Below are 19,456 nucleotides of genomic sequence, written 5' to 3' on the forward strand. Positions count from 1 at the left end.
TGCTTTATTAACTGTTCTCTCTGTTTTTCTGACTGCCTTCAATGATCTATGCAAATATGCCCACAAATCCTCTGCTCCTGCAACTCTTAGGTTTTGTGGCCCCATGTTCTACAGTCTGTCAAATTATTTTTCTACCAAAACAGATCATCCTCAAACTTCTTGCATTGAACTTTACCTGCAAGCAAGCTGCCCACTCCAACATGTGTATGAACTTGTGGACTTTCTCTGCTGTCCTGCTTCTTAGTTTAACATCCTTCCAAGTTTCAAGTTATCTGCGGACTTTGAAGTTGTCCCTTCCAAAAGGAAGATCTAGGCCATAAGTATAAAACAGGAAAAGCAGGGCTCCCCTACTGATGTAAAAAAGAAGGGACAATGGATGCTGGAAATCTAAAACACACGTGAACAGAAATTGATGGTGAAACTCAGCAGGTCTGCCACTATCTCTGGTGAGAAAGCAGAGTTAACTTTGAGTCCAGTGAACCATTGAAGAATCACCACTGAAATGTTAACTCTACTTTCTCCCTACAGATGCTGCCAGACTTGCTGAATTTCACCAACAGTTTCTGATTTTGCTCTAATACTGATCCCTGGGGAATTCACTATAAACCTTCCTACAGCCCAAAAATATCCAATGACCATTATTCTCCATTCCCTTTCACTCAGCCAATTTTATATCCATCTACTACTATCTCCTTTGTTCCATGAGCCATATCTTGCCTCATGTCAGTTGTATGACACTTTATAAAGTACCATTTGAAATTTCAGGTACACCACATCAACAGCATTACCCTCATTGATACACATTCTTTTACCCCTTCAAGAATTGTCAGCTATGATCTGTTTTTCAGAAATCCACGTTGTTCCTAATCAACGCACAGCCGTTTTTTATTTCTATGTGACCACTGATTCTATTCTAAATAGTTGCTTGATTATTACCCACCACTGAAGTTGAAATGAGTTATCTGTCATTGCTCAGCTTATCCTCACGGTTTTATTTTTAATGACCAGAGGCATAACATCTGCAATTTTGTAACTGTTTAGCACCTTCCGAGTCTTCGGAAGGCTGAAAGATGATGCTCAGTGACCCTTCAATATGCATGCTTGCATCTCTCAATACTCATGGATGCATACCATCTGCTTCTGAAACCTCGGAAATTTAAGCCTACTCAAAACATCCCCCATACGAATGTTGACACTTATTGTGACAGAGCCTCCTCCTCTATACCAGACATGGTGACAGTTCATACCTCCTTGGTGAAGACAGATGCAATGTATTCATTTCACACTTGAGTCATGTTTCTTGTCTCCATTTGTTGATCATCAAGGTAAATGCCAGCAAGGAGTTGTGTTGCGAATTTGGGTAGAGTACTCATGGTTTGGGAGGCAGGAAGTTACATGCTGGTAAAATGCTAGGGGAAAAGAATTGTGTGGTCCCTTTAAAAGGTGTGCTTTTTCATGTGTTTAAGAGATTAAAAAGGCTTGTGAACAGCAGCTTGAAAGTTTGCAAGTACACAGACAGGGTCCAAATTGAAACAAAAGGGCGTGCATTTATCAGGCTATGCAGCAGATTTTAAAACAAGACAAAAAGTTTTGAATTTAACCAGTTAATTTGAACCAGGCACTCGGATACCAAAAAACAATTAAATTTAAATCTGATGGTTTTGATATCATAGGACCAATCCAATTGTAAGAAATTAATAGGTCATCAAAGTATAAGTGAAGGAGCAGTTGGGTAAAGACAGGAAAACTAACTGCCATTTGCCAGAGTTAATGGCTCCCAGCTCAAGAAAGAATCACGAGCTCTCAAGACTCCTATAGGTCTTGGATGCACCACCTAAAATACCAAAGGTACCAATGGCACAACAAGTTAATAATCCTGACAGAACGTTCAACAGAAAAGGCACAGAACATTCTGGAAGACGTAACCTGGCTGTAATTTTAAGGCTAAATTCTACCTTTTTTTATTATGCAAGTGGTATTTATATTTACTGGAACAACATACCTTTAAGAATCTTGCATTATTTGGGAATAGTTAGTAGTTAGAAGTGGTTTATTTGGTTTGTTAATAGTTTAGTTCATGTTTTCCCCCAGATGGCAATCCTATGTATTGATATAAACCATTATGGATGTTTATTTTAGCACAATTCTGGGGCACCTCATCCAGTTGTACTTGTAGGTAGGTATGGCTCATGTCCAGCTTTGTTAAGGACTGCACTCCTGCCAACTTTGCATACAAGTTCTCCAAACCAGGGATTGGATTTTTAATTCAGCTGTGAGAAGTGGTTTACCATTTACTTAAAATCTGCAGAAAGGCAAATTGAGGGCCATTAGGATTCATAATTGGTATGACTGGTGCTACCCATTCACCAAATTATACCGGCTTATTGATTCCTTTGCTCTCCAACCATAGATACAGCTGCACCAGTATCAACCTCCATGGGAACTGATTGACCATTTAACCAAACATTCATTTTAATCAGTTCCAGCTCCACTGAGCAATTAATTGTTCCAACCCACATGTAGGGGGACTTTCCTGGGTGTGCACTCTCCTTGTACAGCCCTACAAGTTCTTTTTTCCCCCATCCCCCTTGAGTCCTACATGCCTTGTAGGGCTCTTTTGATGTCTCAAGTGCACATACTAACAGCAATTACAGTGGCTTGCTAGCCCAGATCCACAAAAATTTTTAGCCACTTGGCCAAGGCTTAGCTTTGTTTTGAGATTCTGCAGTGGGTTTAACCTGGGTCCTTCTGCTCAGGATACACTCTGCATGAGGATCTGCAATTACCTACACACAAGCTCAGTCAGAGAGGGGAGGGTGCCCACTTCCATTGGGATGCCTTGTAGCTCTCATGCTCCACTTCCTGCATTTTCTAAAGACAGGGGCAATTGTAGCTCCTGTTTGAAGTCCAGTTGGGTTTCAGCTAGTAGGCATATCTGCATGGTTACATTATTAATCCCAGATACCAAACAGTCTTTCAGCATCCCATTCAGTCTTAACCCAAAAATCACATGCTTCTGCAAGTCATCTTAACCTCAAATCAAAAATCCTGATAGATTTTCCAGGTTCTCTAATAACCAAAAGAAACCATAGCATATCAGAATAAGAGGAGGTTTGGGCTTTTAACATTCCTTAACCAGCTCTGAACTCTTGGAAGGTGAAAGTGTTTGGCACCTCTAGGAAAATTAAGCCCCTTAATCACCAAAAATACTACAGGTCCACAAGCAGGACCTGTTTCCACACTGTAGGGAATCTAATCTAATCTAACCTAATCAGTCAGAAGGATTACACATTGCTTTCAATCTGCCCCAGTGTCATTTGCCCAGAGACAAAAAAACACCACATTATTCCCACATATAGGGCCCAGTCTTCAGCAGCAGGATTGAAGAAGTCAAGCTTCCTAAATAAAGGCATAATGCCAGAAATGCTTATCACAACTGCACAATGACTGATACAAGCAAGCTCTCTTCAGGTACATACTGTTCTCTCCCATCATAACTGAAATAACTGCACAGAGGCCAGTATCCCATCACCAAGTCACCCTTTATTTGCACACAGTACACTGGCTGTGACCAACCAGCTTGGAGTCAGTCTCCTGGACCAAGGGGACTCTAAATCTCGTGGTTATATTGGTCAGCCAATGATCTCCTGATTGGTCCAGGTGAGCAAGCCCAAACAAAGAACTCGAAGTCAACAACATGCAGTTGGTTCCATTCCCTACAGATGTGCAATTACTGATCAGTTCCACTGAATAGCACATATCTTTCACATGCCTGACACCAGATCTCCCTAACTATTCTACTCAGACTCTGTCATTGCAGGACATGCTGCATGGACAGCAGAAACATTTACACATGTCCTCAAAGCATTCCCTGAGGAGATCAAAGTCCTCTGCTGACTCATAGGAGTGCCTAGCTTCTGAACAACCCAAAATGGCGAAGCCTCATCTGGGAAGACTTTGAAGACATCAAGAGACTTGATGCAGAATGCTCAGAAGTGAAGTTAAAGCATCAGAAAGATTGTGCTAAGCCTCAAAGAGCCCATTTAAAACCCTTCAAATGCAAGGAGTCCACAGAATGCTGCATTTATAGATCATGCATTGGATTTATCAGCCATCTCTGAAACCATCAAACTGGAGAAAAAGAAAGTCATTCTCAACCTCAAGGAGCTGTCTAAAAGGTGAAGAATATCAAAGAAAATTTTACCCAAGGTAGTTTCAGAGATTGTAGGAACTGAAGATGCTGGAGTACCTGAGATAACAAGGCATAGAGCTGGATGAACACAGCAGGCCAAGCAACATCAGAGGAGCAGGAAGGCTGACGTTTCCCTTCTTCAGAAGAAGAGTCTAGGCCCGAAACGTCAGCCTTCCTGCTCCTCTGATGCTGCTTGGCCTGCTGTGTTCATCCAGCTCTGCACCTTGTTACCTCAGTTTACCAAGGTTATCCTGGTGGTGTTGAAGACTGCTCTGAAGAAGTCCCATTGCAGTTATAGTGACAGTAAACCATAAAGGGGAATTTTCACGGCCATTGTTGTCCAATTGAACAAGAAATTTTCTCAAACTTCCTCAAATCTGAGGAGTCGCAAGAGGTTGCACATGATTCAGGTCTTCTGTAGAATCCAGCTTCTTTCTGTATCTCTCTCCTCTGTGTTGTTCCAGGTATGGTCCCCATTCAGGAGCTGATGTGCATGCGGCAGAAATTTTCTGTGGAAACAATGTGAAATATTTAACAATTCCTGCACAATATTTATCAATTGTTAAATTCCACTGGAAATGAAAGCTGTGCCTAATCACATTATATTGTAATTTGTTCCAACATTTGGCAATTCAAATTGTAGTGAAACATGTTCAATCTGTGCATTTATTGCAAAGATCATACTCCCATGTCTAAACTGACTGAATTTCTCAGGCAGCGATGTTCACTTGCAACAAAATGCTCTGGAGAAACATGAATCACATCTAAATAATCCTGAAATTAAGTTGAACGATGTTAACAAAAAGCTTTATTGCAGACACTGTCATGTCAGTTTAAACAGAGTTACTGAGTCATCAATTTACTTAATTTCATGAACTGCTACATTTAAAAGATGATCATTTGATTGAGAACATATCACCAATTGATCTGTTTTATTTTTAACATTTCCCTGCTCACTCATTCTGGAGACACATGACAACATGGGCTACTGGGGTACAAGAAGCAGTGCCAAGCAGAACTTACTGAAAGAGATAGCCATACTTATTGGCAAAACCATTGATTTTTTTGAGTGGAAACAAACAAGGAGGGAGAGCTTAAAGAAGATGAAGGACTGGCAGGATATTGATGGGAAGGGAAGAAAGAATGTTACAGAACCAGAGTTTAAAAATGGTCCAAACATAAACTATGAGGCAATCTGATTGAAAGAAAATGTCTCTGAAATAATGCACAGCAAAATGGTTACAGAGAATGGAAATGAAAGACTGCTGTATGTAACACACTTAGACTGGACAAGAAAAAGCCAGTATGAATCAATTGCACTTTTGTGGGATAGCATAATAACTGTAGCAAAAATGGTTACAGAGTTGGCGAATTTGATGCAGAATTCATATGGATAGAGGTGGCAAATAAGGGTGGATTAATCACAATAACAGTGATAGCGAAGTTGAGGAAATTAAGGCACCAAGCAGAACGCAATGCCATCCATGCTCTCAAGACCAATCACAACATCATAATCAAACTAGCAGACAAAGGAGGAGTCATCCTCATACAGAGTAGAACGGACAACTGTAAAGAAATGCAATGACAATGAACAACCAGGAACTCTACAGATAACGACCTGCAGATCCATCCAAAGAACGCACCTGTCAAATCAACAGATCGATCAAGATCTTTGTTCCAGACTTTCAGAGTATCCTATACACGCTCATCTGCATACTTATTGAATAGGAGTCTTCTACTGCCTTCTGAAAATACACAAATCCAAGACACTTGCACATCCCATCGTATTGGGCAGAGGGGCCCTGTGTGAGAACCTCTGCACTATGTCAAGGACATCTTGAAACCCATTGTACAAGGAACCCCCAGCTTCTGTCACAATACTACAGATTTCTCACAGACTCTGAGTACTTACGAATCTGTCGAATCAGGAACATTCCTTGTCACAATGGATGTTTCAGCACTCTACATCAGCATCCCCCACAATGACAGCATCACTGCAACAGCCTTAGTACTCAATACCAATAAATGCCAATTTGCAGACACCATCCTACAACACATCTACTTCATCCTTGACCACAGCATCTTCACCTTTGACAACCAGTTCTTCATCAGGCACATGGAACAGCCATGGGGACCAAATATGCACCCTAATATGCCAACATTTTCATCCACAAGTTTGAGCTCTTCTTTGCTATGCAGGACCTCCGACCAACGCTATACACCAGATACACTGATGACATCTTCTTCCTTTAGATTGATGGCAAGAAATCATTGAAACAACTACATAGCTATATCAACAAGTTTCATCCCACCATGAGGCTGACCATGGACTACTCTTCAGGATCAGTCTCATTTCTTGGTCACACGCATCTCCATCGAGGACGGACACCTCAGTACCACAAACCCACAGATAACCTCACAAAGCTGTTTTTCTCTAACTTCCACCTTAAATAAATTGAAGAAGCCATCCCACATGGACAAGCGCTGCACAAACACAGGATCTAGTTCGATAAGGAGGAATAAAACGGACACTAAAGGTTTTGAAGGACACCCTCATAAGAACAGGGTATGATGCTGAACTCATCGTCACCAGTTCTGGCATACCACAGGTGAAAAACCGCAATGACTCTCTCAGAAGATAGACACAAGATACGAATGATAAAGTACCCTTTATCGTCCAGTAATTCCCAGAGCAGAGACACTATGCCATATTCTTTGCAGCCTTTAATATTTCATCGATGACAATGAACATCTCTCCAAGATCATCCTACGTCTCCACTTCTCACCTTCAAATGACCACCAAGCCCTAAACAGGCTATCATTCACAGCAAATTACCCAGCCTTCAGGACGAAATCGACCACAATACCACACAAACACTGCCACAGCAACCTCTGTAAAATGTGTCAGATCATCGACATGGAAACAACCATCACATGTGGGAGCACCACTCACCATGTACATGGCAGATACTCATGGACCTCAGCCCATGTTGTCTATCTCAAGCTTGGTTATATTGGTAAGAATATGCAGACACTACGACAATGGATGAATGAACACCACGCAACAACTGCCAGACAGGAATGTTCCCTCCCGGTAACTTCAGCTGTCAAATAAGTTCAACCTCTTATCTTCAGGTAAGTGTCCTCAAGGCAGACTTCAAGATATATAACAATGCAGAATCGCTGAACAGAAACTGATAGCCAAGTTCCGTACCCACGAACACGGCCTCAACCATGATCTCAGGTTCATATTGCACGATGTGTGACCCCACCACACTGTTTTGTATCTGAAAAATTTTCCTTACAGTCCTGTTTTGACACCATCACCTTGACAAATTGTTGTGATCTCTCTACCTTAAACAGTTTGTACAGTTTTGGATTACTTATGGCTTTGGTTAGAGTCTCAGCATGCAACTCTCATGGCTATCATGGTAATCCAGTCAGAGATAATGGGAACTGCAGATGCTGGAGAATCCAAGATAATAAAATGTGAGGCTGGATGAACACAGCAGGCCAAGCAGCATCTCAGGAGCACAAAAGCTGACGTTTCGGGCCTAGACCCTTCATCAGAGCTGAATGTTCTGGGTGTAGAAGTGGTCACGGTTGGGGCCAAATTGGGAAGGCTGAAATGTGGACTGTAGTCCCTTGGGGATGATCTGGTTCCGTAGGCAGGTGCTGAGGAAGGTGATGTGGCTGTGGTACCTGGTTTGCTTCAGGACATGGTCGAGCAGTTTCAAGGCCGAAGAGATTACAAGAGAGTTGCAATGGGACAGAGATTCCCTGAGGTTGGTCCGGAGGGAGGAGGGTAACTTCTTCAGGTTAGGCATCCCTGGAAGAGGCTTCGCAGTGAGGTTAAAATAGTATCAGAGATAATGGGAACTGCAGATGCTGGAGATTCCAAGATAATAAAATGTGAGGCTGGATGAACACAGCAGGCCTAGCAGCATCTCAGGAGCACAAAAGCTGACGTTTCGGGCCTAGACCCTTCATCAGAGGATGAAGGGTCTAGGCCCGAAACGTCAGCTTTTGTGCTCCTGAGATGCTGCTTGGCCTGCTGTGTTCATCCAGCCTCACATTTTATTATCATGGTAATCCAGTCATTTAGTTTGTCTCCGGCTCCACTTTATTTTAAATTTCTTCTAATTATCTCTCTGCTTCATTTAATTATCATAGAATCCCTACAGTGTGGAAACAGGACCTTTGGCTCAACTAGTCCACACCAACCCTTGGAACATCCACCCAGACCTATTCCTGATAACCCATAACCCACCATCCCTGAACACTATGGGACAATTTAGTATGGCCAATCCACCTAGCCCGCACGTCTTTGGAGTGTGGGAGGAAGCAGACCAGCTGGAGGAAACCCACACAGACACTGGAAGAATGTGCCAACTCCACACAAGCAAGCGCCTAGGCTGGAATAAAACCCGGGTGCACTATGAGGCAGCAATACTAACCACTGAGACACTGTGCTGGAGGTTCCTTGTACAATGGGTTTCAAAATGCCCGTGACATAGTCAGAGGGGTTCTCACACAGGGTCCCATTGCCTGATGTGATGGGACATCTAGCTGTGTTGGCTATGTGTATCTTCAGAAACAACTACATAGCGATATCAAGGAGTTTCATCCCACCATCAGACTTACCATGGACTCCTTTTTAGAATCAGCCTCATTTCTTGGTCAAACGCATCTCCATCAAGGGCAGACGCCTCAAAAGAAGTCTCATAATCAATAAGTTCACAGATGAGAGTGCATAGGATACTCTGAAGGCCTGGATCAAAATCGTCATTGGTCCATTGATTGGACGGGTGTGTTCTTTGGTCAGTTCAGCAGGTAGTGCTCTTGGGTGTTCAGTTATCGTTACACATCTTTGCAATTGTCCGTTCTACTCTGTACGACCATGGCTCCTCTTTTGCAGGTTTGATGGTGATGTTGTGATTGGCCTTGAGGGCATGGATGGCATTGCGTGCTGCTTGGTACCCTAATTTCCTCAACCTCCCTATCACCGTTATTGTGATTAATCCTCCATTATCTGCCATCTCTATCCAAATGAATTCTGCATCAAATTTGCCAACTTCTGTAGCCATTTTCGCTACAGCTCTTATGCTATCCCACAAAAGTGCTTTAATCCACACTGGCTTTTTCTTGTCCTGTCTAAATATGTTATGTACATATGTAAATATGTAAATGTGTTATGTTATAGGTCATCCCTTCATTTGTTATTCAGCTGCTGACATTTTACTCAAACCATCTAACACTCTTGGTCACCTGCAGGAATTTATTATTCTTCAACACTTCACCCACAGAGTTATATGATCCTTTGATCTCTCTGCCCTTGATCTCTCTGCCTATAAATTCCGTGCCTATGTGGTCTTCTCTCACACTTCACCTGATGAAAGAGCAGCACTCTGAAAGCCTGCAATTTCAAATAAACCTGTTGGACTACAACCTGGTGTCGTGTGATTTCTGACTTCATTACTTCTTTAGAAGGAGCTGCACAACATTCTTTGTAAACCAAATGGCAGCACCCAAAGTTGGAGAAGTTTTTACCTGGGAGAAAGATGTAGTTACATCGTACATGTTTTGGCCCCCTGTTTGACCCCTCGTTCATCAGAACTCCAGTGGATGGTGAGCTGACCTCAATATTTACAGCACTAGCATAGCAACAATACTCAATGGTCACATCCCACTGAGATTATATACTATACAGTGATGGAGCTAGGGTCAGCTGATTGCCACCTAACACTTGAACGCACAAACAAACAACAAGAGTAGGCCACTCTCCTTTCAAGGCTCCTCCATCATTCAGTAAGAATACCTCGATCTGAAAACAAAATCTGACCCAAGGGCAACTATTTAACCATTGTCAGTTATTGTAAAAACCCATCTGGTTCACTAATGTTCTTCAGAAAGCTGCCTGCTGGGCAGCTGGAGATGGGCAATAAATGTTGGCCTGGCCAATGACACCCATATCCCAAGAACGAATGGGAAAAAAAAGCTATGCAGTAAGCTTTACAGTAAAGGAAGCAAATGCTATTCAGTAGCTGCCCTGTTAGCATAGGGCAACCATCACAAGCCTTGCTTATACTGGCATCCTGGCCTGATGCCTCTGCCAAACAAGGGGAAGGGTGGTAGTGATTGGGCATTAAGTGGCAGGGTGGGTGACGGTAGTGCCATCATACCAATGCCACATTAGAAGAGTTTTCATTCATGGTCTCAGAGGGAAGCTGATTACTGTTGTGGGAAGGAGCGGTGACAGGTTTTCAGTATCCTGGCAATGCCTGCTGCCACAAGAAGCTGTCCTCCTAAACCACACAGGATGCACTTTCCAGGCAGACACACAATGGTTCTGCAGGAAGCTGGGTGGGAAGCATTATGAGGTGACAGGCTCTGCCAGGCACGATTGAGAAGGATGCCAGTGTGAGATTCTCAGATAAACATGACGATATGCAGCGCACTGTCTCCACAGATCATGTGAAAGCAATATCGCTTTGGCGCAGATCAACTCTTTCATTCTCCTGACCATCTTGTTTGTCACCACCTCCGACAGTCATAGCAGCAACAGGAATTGGCACCGTTGCATACCAGCCTGTAGGGGCACAGCAGCCATGTCAAGAGTGCCCATGACAAGCATCGGTCTGAAAGAATGCAAGTCTACAGATCTGGAGCAGCTTTCCATAAACCAGTGCTGATGATGTCTTGAGTGTCCCAGAATGTCATCTTCTAAATCTGCTGGTCTTCTCATGGACTAGGATGGAATCCAGTCTTTGGTTGCCTTGAAGGCAATAGCGATCCTCGACTTATACACCAGTGGATCATTTCAGGGAGCTGCTGGAGATCTCACAGGCATCTACACAGAAATATATCAGGCAAGTCACCGATGCTCTCTTTGTTAAGGGGAACCAATTCATTAACTTGATCTGAATCTAGGGAGATAAGCAGCTGGTGCAATTCATGTACTGCCATCAAAGGTTTTTAGGGTACACTCAATTGTACCCGTACAGCCATCAGAGAGGTCTGTCAGCAACTAGCAATGCTCAGAAATGGGGAAGGCTCAGTGTGCCTGAAGGGACAGACCCACTGTGAACCTGCTAATTTAATGAATCACGTCCGCACGCTACTAGAAATCAGGGTCAGCCAGAAAACCAAAGCGGTTGCACTATTTTCCAGTATGCTCTGAGTAATTTTGTGAAACTGCAATTGCAGCAGTTATCCTCCTTGCTGAAACATAATAACCCCATACAAAAACAAAGACAAAAGGCAAATTTGACTTAATGTCGCAAAGGCTACCAGGCCAATGTGTAACACGCAGGGTGCTCCTGTGATGTTTTAGGCAATCCCTCCATTAAAGGGCAGGTAGATCAGGATGCTTCAATTTGGAGAAGCTTCCCCAGGTTTCTGACAATCTACCTGACATAAATATTCTCATTCTGGCCTCTCTCTCTTGCTCTCCACACTGCCCTGTAGAACTCGAGGATCCCACATTGTACCATTGCAATGGCTGAAGATCCTCAGCGACTTACCTCCCAGTATCATAAGCTGTGTGGATGTTAATATTTCTCCATTATCTCCTGCTGAGAAACAGTGACAGTCACCTTGGAGGTGTCCTGGCAATGCTTACCTTGACAATTATGACCTCAACAAGAGAACGACATTTGCCTCCTGCAGCCTGTAAATACCAGTCACTTCCCTGCATCAATTCCATTTGATTGCAGCAGTCTGAGGCCCAACATCCTGCTTTGGAACTGATGACTACGTGTGGATTCCTGAACACTGGCTCTGAAACTTGGGCTTCCCCACCAAAACGCTTGGTCCATGGTTCACTGGATTGGGAGAACGATTCCAGGCACACACACACATTGATGACGGAGTGAGACATTCCAAAGAGTCCTGACAGAAGGGCAGCTTCTGCTCAAAAGACAGCCCAGTGAGCAGACCATGCTGCAGTAAATGTTTGAATAACATAAACTAGTGGATTTATTTATGTGTGTCAGCAGTCGATACATCAACGTTACACCCAAAGTTGAGTCACCTTGCAGAATCAATAAATAACTTGCAATGTGGAATTCAACATTCATGATGATACAATTGGTAGGAAGACTAGGGAGAAAATTAATTACTTGCAAGGTATTATTCTAGATGTGATAACGGACCAAAGGGATCTTGGACGCAAATATAGCAATCAAAGTTGTGACATTGTTTAACGAGCCCAGAAATGACAAATGAAGCATGATGATTTATTTCAAACTAGCTAGAATTGAAACATGGTGAAGTTGTGCTGAACTGTATTGAACCTTGATAGTTAGAATACAGCAAGAGGTTTTGCTCACCACGTTATCAAAAGAATACAAAGATAGGTACAGAGAAGAGTTACCAGGATGACGTGCAATGGTGTACATATGAAGTAAGAATTCACAGCCTGGCTCTCTTTTACCATGAACAAGAAGTTTAAGAGTGACTGAATAGTGAACTTTAAATTGATGAAAGGTTTGACAGAACAGGTACAGAAAGACTGTTTCCGCTTGTGCAGAAAAGCATAACTAAATGCTACCAATATAAGATAGTGATCTCAACATGCAATAGAGAACTAAGAAGATGCTTCTTGACCCACAAAGGGGAAGAATGTAGAATGGAATTGTGGAAGGGGTTGAATGTGGGATGGAGTCAGATTTATTGACTTCAGAAACAAAGCAGCGGCAAGCTCTTGGGTAGCCAAGTGCTAAGGTGAGCTGCCTAGAAGGTGCTCATTTTGCTGGGATTTTGACCCAGTTTTGTTAGAAAACTTTAGGTTCTCTTTCCTCACCCTTAATATGCACTGACCACTCCTGCACCCATTTCATGGCTCATTTCAGCTTCCATGCCAACTGAGCAATATTTCAGAGCCCTTCTTCCAAAACTCACCCTCCCCAGTGTCTTACAAAGCATATGCAAAATTTAGTGTCGACACACATCCCTTCCATTCCCTTTCACCAATTATGTACTATACATGTAATCAATGATCTTTAGAAAAACAATGACAACTATGGAGCTGCTGACAAAAGCAAATATCCATTCATAAATCTTGTTTTGAATATCAACTGGGTGAATGAGCATGGGTTAGCATTCATTAGAATCGGGCACACAGAAGAGGCATAGATAAGAGGTTTTGTCCTCACCTTTCATCTCACCTTTCCCAAACCCAGATTAATGTCTACAGCCTGCGAGGGGCTCTGAACCAGAGCCATGGGGAAGTTGTCCCAACCTGCTTTTCACTCCCTGGAAGCAGTCAAGTCAGGAATGCAGTGGCGCAGGATTGTCAGTTATGCACTTATACTGGACCAGTAAAAATTGACCACATCTGGAAGGGGGCTGAATTCTGAAATCAAAGCCCTTTGCCATCTTTAAATGACTTCAGAGGTAATGGGAACTGCAGATGCTGAGAATCCGAGATAACAAATTGTGGAGCTGGATGAACACAGCAGGCGAAGCAGCATCTTAGGAGCACAAAAGCTGATGATTCGGGCCTAGACCCTTCATCAGAAAATGACTTAAATGATTTTAAATGACTTCAGTTTTGTTCAGACTCTGCAAAGGCATGGCTGCTTCGTCCATTGATATCCATGACCCTCCCTCTAATCACCTCTAGTCTGTTGAAGATATCTACACTCCTCCAATCTTTCCTCTAGCAGTCAAGGATCTAAACTTTGGAATTGCTCCATTCATTTCCACCTCTCTACTTCTCTTTTGTCCTTTCCAATACATCTTCACGCCTATCGGTTCGGCTAAACTTCTGGACTTCTATCCTGTAATTCCTTGTAAGATTTGGTATGAGATTTTGCTTTATGACACTCCTTCAGAATGCAGTGGGACATACTGTAGCAGCATAGGTACTGTACTAATAAAGGCTACTGTAAACTGGGAGACTGAGAGACTGTCACAGGAATTCTATTGCCTGATCTTTAAAATATTTCCTTACCTGCCACAAGGTGGAGCCCTCAGCTTGAACAACTCTCACAATGGCCACAATGGGCACCCACATAATACAGAAGATGATCATACACCAGCCCAGTGCTATTGCCCAAACAGTATACTCAACAGGTCCATATGTTGGAGCTGAAAATGTTGATAAGGACCAGATTAAGATTGCCTGAGTGAAATAAACGCATAAAATAAATTCAGTAACATGATGAGAGGGACTTTCTGTACATTTTTACATTCAATTTAATCACTCAAATATACAGCATTTCCTTACCATTAAAACACAAGGAGAGATCACAATCCAACATGCTCTCCACCACAGCCAGAAGAACCAACTCCTTTCCCCAATCATCATCTCAATGTCCTTGATGAATCTATTTATCCCTGTGAACAACAAGGAATCAGAGAGACACCATCACTCACTCTGAGGTAACAAGGTGTAGAGCTGAATGAACACAGCCAGCCAAGCAGCATCAGAGGAGCAGGAAAGCTGGCGTTTCGGGTCTGGGCCCTTCTTCAGAAATGGGGGATGGGAAGGGGGTTCTGAAATAAATAGAGAGAGAGGGATAGGTGGATGGAAGATGGACAAAGGAGCAGATAGGTGGAGAGGAGACGGACAGGACAAGGAGGCGAGGATGGATCCAGTAAAGGTGAGCGTGGGTGGGGAGTTAGGATGGGGGTTGGTCAGTCCAGGGAAGACCAACAGGTCAAGGAGGCGGGATGAGGTTGGTAGGTAGGAGATGGGGGTGGAGCTTGAGGTGGGAGGAGGGGATAGGTAGGTGGAAGGCCGGGCAGGTTAGGGAGGCGGAGACAAGCTGGGCTGGCTTTGGGATGCTCTTGGGGGCAGGGAGATTTTGAAGCTGTGAAGTCCACAGTAGTGCCATCGGTATCAATTCTCCAGCATTGGTAGTTCTTACTATCTCTGAAGCTTATCTCGAGTGTCGGTGCCTTCCATTTCTGGTTGCAGCAGCAGCGTGAGCGGGAGCTTGGAGCAGGAGCCTGTCGGGAAGCCGGTGAGTCACTGTTTTTAAAAGGCTTACCTTGTGAATAGGCGAGGTACGCTGAGCAGGAGCCGACATGGGACTGGTGAGTGAGTGAGGTAATATTTGTGAGGTTGCGTTACCCGAAACACTACCCGGCTAGTGTCTCCCACCCATCCTCCTCCTCTAACCAAAACAAAAAGGTTCTGTGTGCCTGATTAGTAAGGTAACAAGTTTATTTTTTATTCGTTATTTTTTAAGTCTTGGGAATTTAGAATAATGGGAACGGAGGTCAGGGCAGTTGAATGTTCCTCCTGCAGAATGAGGGAGGTAAGGGTCACCTCTAGTGTCCCTGCTGACTACATCTGCGGGAAGTGCACCCAGCTCCAGCTCCTCGAAAACCGCTTTAGGGAACTGGAGCTGGAGCTGGATGAACTTCAGATCATTCGGGAGGCAGAGGGGGTTATTGAGAGGAGTTACTGGGAGGTAGTCACTCCTCAAGTACAGGAAAAAGGCACATGGCTTACAGTCGGGGACGGAAAGGGAACTGGCAGGCAGTGCAGGGATCCCCTGTGGCCATTCCCCTCAACAATAAGTATACTGTTTTGGATACTGTTGGGGGGGACAACTTACCAGGGGAAAGCAGTGGGGCACAGGTCTCTGGCACAGAGTCTGTCCCTGCTGCTCAGAAGGGAAGGGGGAAGAGGAGCAGAGCAGTCGTCATTGGGGACTCCATAGTTAGGGGGATAGATAGGAGGTTCTGTGGGGACAAGAGAGACTCACGGTTGGTGTGTTGCCTCCCAGGTGCCAGGGTGCGTGATGTCTCTGATCGTATTTTTGGCATCCTCAAGGGGGAGGGGGAGCAGCCCCTAGCTGCAATGTGTGGTCCACATTGGCACCAATGACATAGGTAGGAAGAGAGATGGGGATTTAACGCAGAAATTCAGGGAGCTAGGATGGAAGCTTAGAGCTAGGACGAACAGAGTTGTTGTCTCTGGTTTGTTGCCCATGCCATGTGCTGGTGAGGCAAGGAATAGGGAGAAAGAGGAGTTGAACAAGTGCTACAGGGATGGTGCAGGAGTGGGGTTTTGGATTCTTGGATAATTGGGGCTCTTTCTGGGGTAGGTGGGACCTCTACAAGCAGGATGGCCTTCACCTGAACCAGAGGGGTACCGATATCCTGGGGGGGAAATTTGCTAAGGCTATTCGGGTGGGTTTAAACTAATTCAGCAGGGGGATGGGAACCAAAATTGTAGTTCGAGTATATAAAAGGTTGAGAGTAGGGTGGACCGAAATCAAGTTTCAGGGCGCAAGATGGCACTGGCAAGCAAGAAGTTGGTTTGAAGCGTGTCTACTTCAATGCCAGGAGTGTCCAGAATAAGGTGGGTGAACTTGTAGCATGGGTTAGTACCTGGGGCTTCAATGTTGTGGCCATTTCGGAGACATGGATAGAGCAGGGACAGGAATGGTTGTTGCAGGTTCCAGGATTCAGATGTTTCAGTAAGAACAGAGAAGATGGTAAAAGGGGGGGAGGTGTGGCATTGTTGGTCAAGGACAGTATTACAGATGCAGAAAGGATGTTTGGGGACTCGTCAACTGAGGTAGTATGGGCTGAGTTTAGAAACAGGAAAGGAGAGGTCACCCTGTTGGGAGTTTCCTATAGGCCTCCAAATAGTTCCAGATATGTAGAAGAAAGGTAGGCAAAGATGATTCTCGATAGGAGTGAGAGAGACAGGGTAGTTGTCGTGGGGGACTTCAACTTTCCAAATATAGACTGGGAACACTATAGTTCGAGTACTACAGATGAGTCAGTTTTTGTCCATTGTGTGCAGGAGGGCTTCCTGACACAGTATGTAGATAGGCCAACAAGGGGCGAAGTCACATTAGATTTGGTACTGGGTAATGAGCCCAGCCAGGTGTTAGATTTGGAAGTAGGTGAGCACTTTGGTGATAGCGATCACAATTCTGTTATGTTTACTTTAGTGATGGAAAGGGATAGGTGTATACCACTGGGCAAGAGTTATAGCTGGGGGAAAGGCAATTACGATTAGATTAGGCTAGATTTAGGGAGCATAGGATGGGGAAGGAAACTGCAGGGGATGGGCACATTAGAAATGTGGAGCCTATTCAAGGAAAAGCTCCTGTGTGTCCTAGATAAGCATGTACCTGTCAGGCAGAGAGGAAGCTGTAGAGCGTGGGAGCTGTGGTTTACGAAGGAAGTGGAATCTCTGGTCAAGAGGAAGAAGGCGGCTTATGTTAGGATGAGACGTGAAGGCTCAGTTATGGCGCTTGAGGGCTACGAGGCAGCCAGGAAAGGCCTAAAGAGAGAGGTCAGAAGAGCCAGGAGGAGACATGAGAAGTTGTTGGCGGATAGGATCAGGGTAAACCCTAAGGCTTTCTATAGGTATTTAAGGATTAAAAGAATGACGAAAGTAAGATTAGGGCCAATCAAGGATAGTAGTGGGAAGTTGTGTGTGGAGTCAGAGGAGATATGGGAAGCACTAAATGAATATTTTTCGACAATATTCACTCTAGAAAACGACAATGTTGTCGAGGAGAATACTGAGATACAGGCTACTAGACGAGGTGGGATTGAGGTTCACAAGGAGGAGGTATTAGAAACCCTACAGAGTGTGAAGATCGATAAGTCCCCTGGGCCGGATGGCATTTATCCGAGGATCCTCTGGGAAGCCAGGGAGGAGATTGCCGAGCCTTTGGCATTGATCTTTAACTCGTCATTTTCTACAGGAATAGTGCCACGTGACTGGAGGATAGCAAATGTGGTTCCCCTGTTCAAGAAGGGGAGTAGAGACAACCCTGGTAATTATAGACCAGTGAGCTTTACCTCAGTTGTTGGTAAAGTATTGGAAAAGGTTATAAGAGACAGGATTTATAATCATCTAGGAAAGAGTAGATTGATTAGGCATAGTCAGCACGATTTTGTGAAGGGTAGGTCGTGCCTCACAAACCTTATTGAGTTCTTTGAGAAGGTGACCAAACAGGTAGATGAGTGTAAACCGGTTGATGTGATGTGTATGGATTTCCGCAAGGCATGTGATAAGGCTCCCCACAGTAGGCTATTGTACAAAATGTGGAGGAATGGGATTGTGGGAGATATAGCAGTTCGGATCGGAAATTGGCTTGCTGAAAGAAGACAGAGGGCGGTAGTTGATGGGAAAATGTTCATCCTGGACACCAGTTACTAGTGGTGTACCGCAAGGGTCGGTGTTGGGTCCACTGCTGTTTGTCATTTTTATAAATGACCTGGATGAGGGCATAGAAGGATGGGTTAGTAAATTTGCAGACGACACGAAGGTCGGTGGAGTTGTGGATAGTGACGAAGGATGCTGTAGGTTGCAGAGAGACATAGATAAGCTGCAGAGCTGGGCTGAGAGGTGGCAAATGGAGTTTAATGCGGACAAGTGTGAGGTGATGCACTTTGGTGGGAGTAACCGGAAGGCAAAGCACTGGCTAATGGTGGTGTAGATGAGCAGAGAGATCTCGGTGTCCATGTACACAGATCCTCGAAAGTTGCCACCCAGGTTGACAGGGCTGTTAAGAGGACATACAGTGTTTTAGCTTTTATTAATAGAGGGATTGAATTCCGGAACCAAGAGGTTATGCTGCAGCTGTACAAAACTCTGCTGCGGCCGCACTTGGAGTATGGCGTACAGTTCTGGTCACCGCAGTATAAGAAGGATCTGGAAGCTTTGGAAAGAGTGCGGAGGAGATTTACTAGGATGTTGCCTGGTATGGATGGAAGGTCTTACAAGGAAAGGCTGAGGGACTTGAGGCTGTTTTTGTTGGAGAGAAGAAGGTTGAGAGGTGCCTTAATTGAAACATTTAAAATAATCAGAGGGTTCGATAGGGTGGATAAGGCGAGCCTTTTTCCTAGGATGGTGATGGTGAGCACGAGGGGGCACAGCTTTAAATTGAGGGGTGAAAGACATAGGACAGATGTCAGAGGTAGTTTCTTTACTCAGAGTAGAACATAGAACATTACAGCACAGTACAGGCCCTTCGGCCCTCGAGGTTGCGCTCATCTGTAGAGTAGTAAGGGAATGGAACGCTTTGCCTGCAATGGTAGTAGATTCGCCAACTTTAAGTACATTTAAGTCATCATTGGACAACCATATGGAAGTACATGGAATAGTGTAGGTTAGATGGGCTTCAGATCGGTGTGACAGGTCGGCGCAAATCGAGGGCTGAAGGGCCTGTACTGTGCTGTAATGTTCTATGTTCTATGTTCTATGAATCACTTGCTCCGTCCTGTCTTCATGGCAGCTTGTTTGTTGTTAAAGTTCGTCTTCTACTGGGTGCCACTGAT

The 19,456-nt window shown here is 44.2% G+C and overlaps 1 protein-coding gene across 1 annotated transcript in view; it reads right to left on the reverse strand.

The window, feature by feature from the left end:
• Positions 1–4,412: 4,412 nt before the first annotated feature.
• Positions 4,413–19,456, reverse strand: part of LOC125459001 (sodium- and chloride-dependent neutral and basic amino acid transporter B(0+)-like) — a 64,994-nt gene continuing 49,950 nt past the window's right edge. Inside the window, exons 12-14 of the mRNA XM_059651295.1 lie at positions 14,424–14,533; positions 14,148–14,318; positions 4,413–4,701 (exon numbers count right to left, since the gene is read on the reverse strand). Of these exons, the coding sequence (XP_059507278.1) occupies positions 4,564–4,701; positions 14,148–14,318; positions 14,424–14,533 (419 nt within the window). The 3' untranslated portion in view covers positions 4,413–4,563. The remainder of the gene's footprint in view (positions 4,702–14,147; positions 14,319–14,423; positions 14,534–19,456) is intronic.

The sequence above is a fragment of the Stegostoma tigrinum genome, chromosome 15 (assembly GCF_030684315.1).
Source record: "Stegostoma tigrinum isolate sSteTig4 chromosome 15, sSteTig4.hap1, whole genome shotgun sequence".
Taxonomy (NCBI): domain Eukaryota; kingdom Metazoa; phylum Chordata; class Chondrichthyes; order Orectolobiformes; family Stegostomatidae; genus Stegostoma; species Stegostoma tigrinum.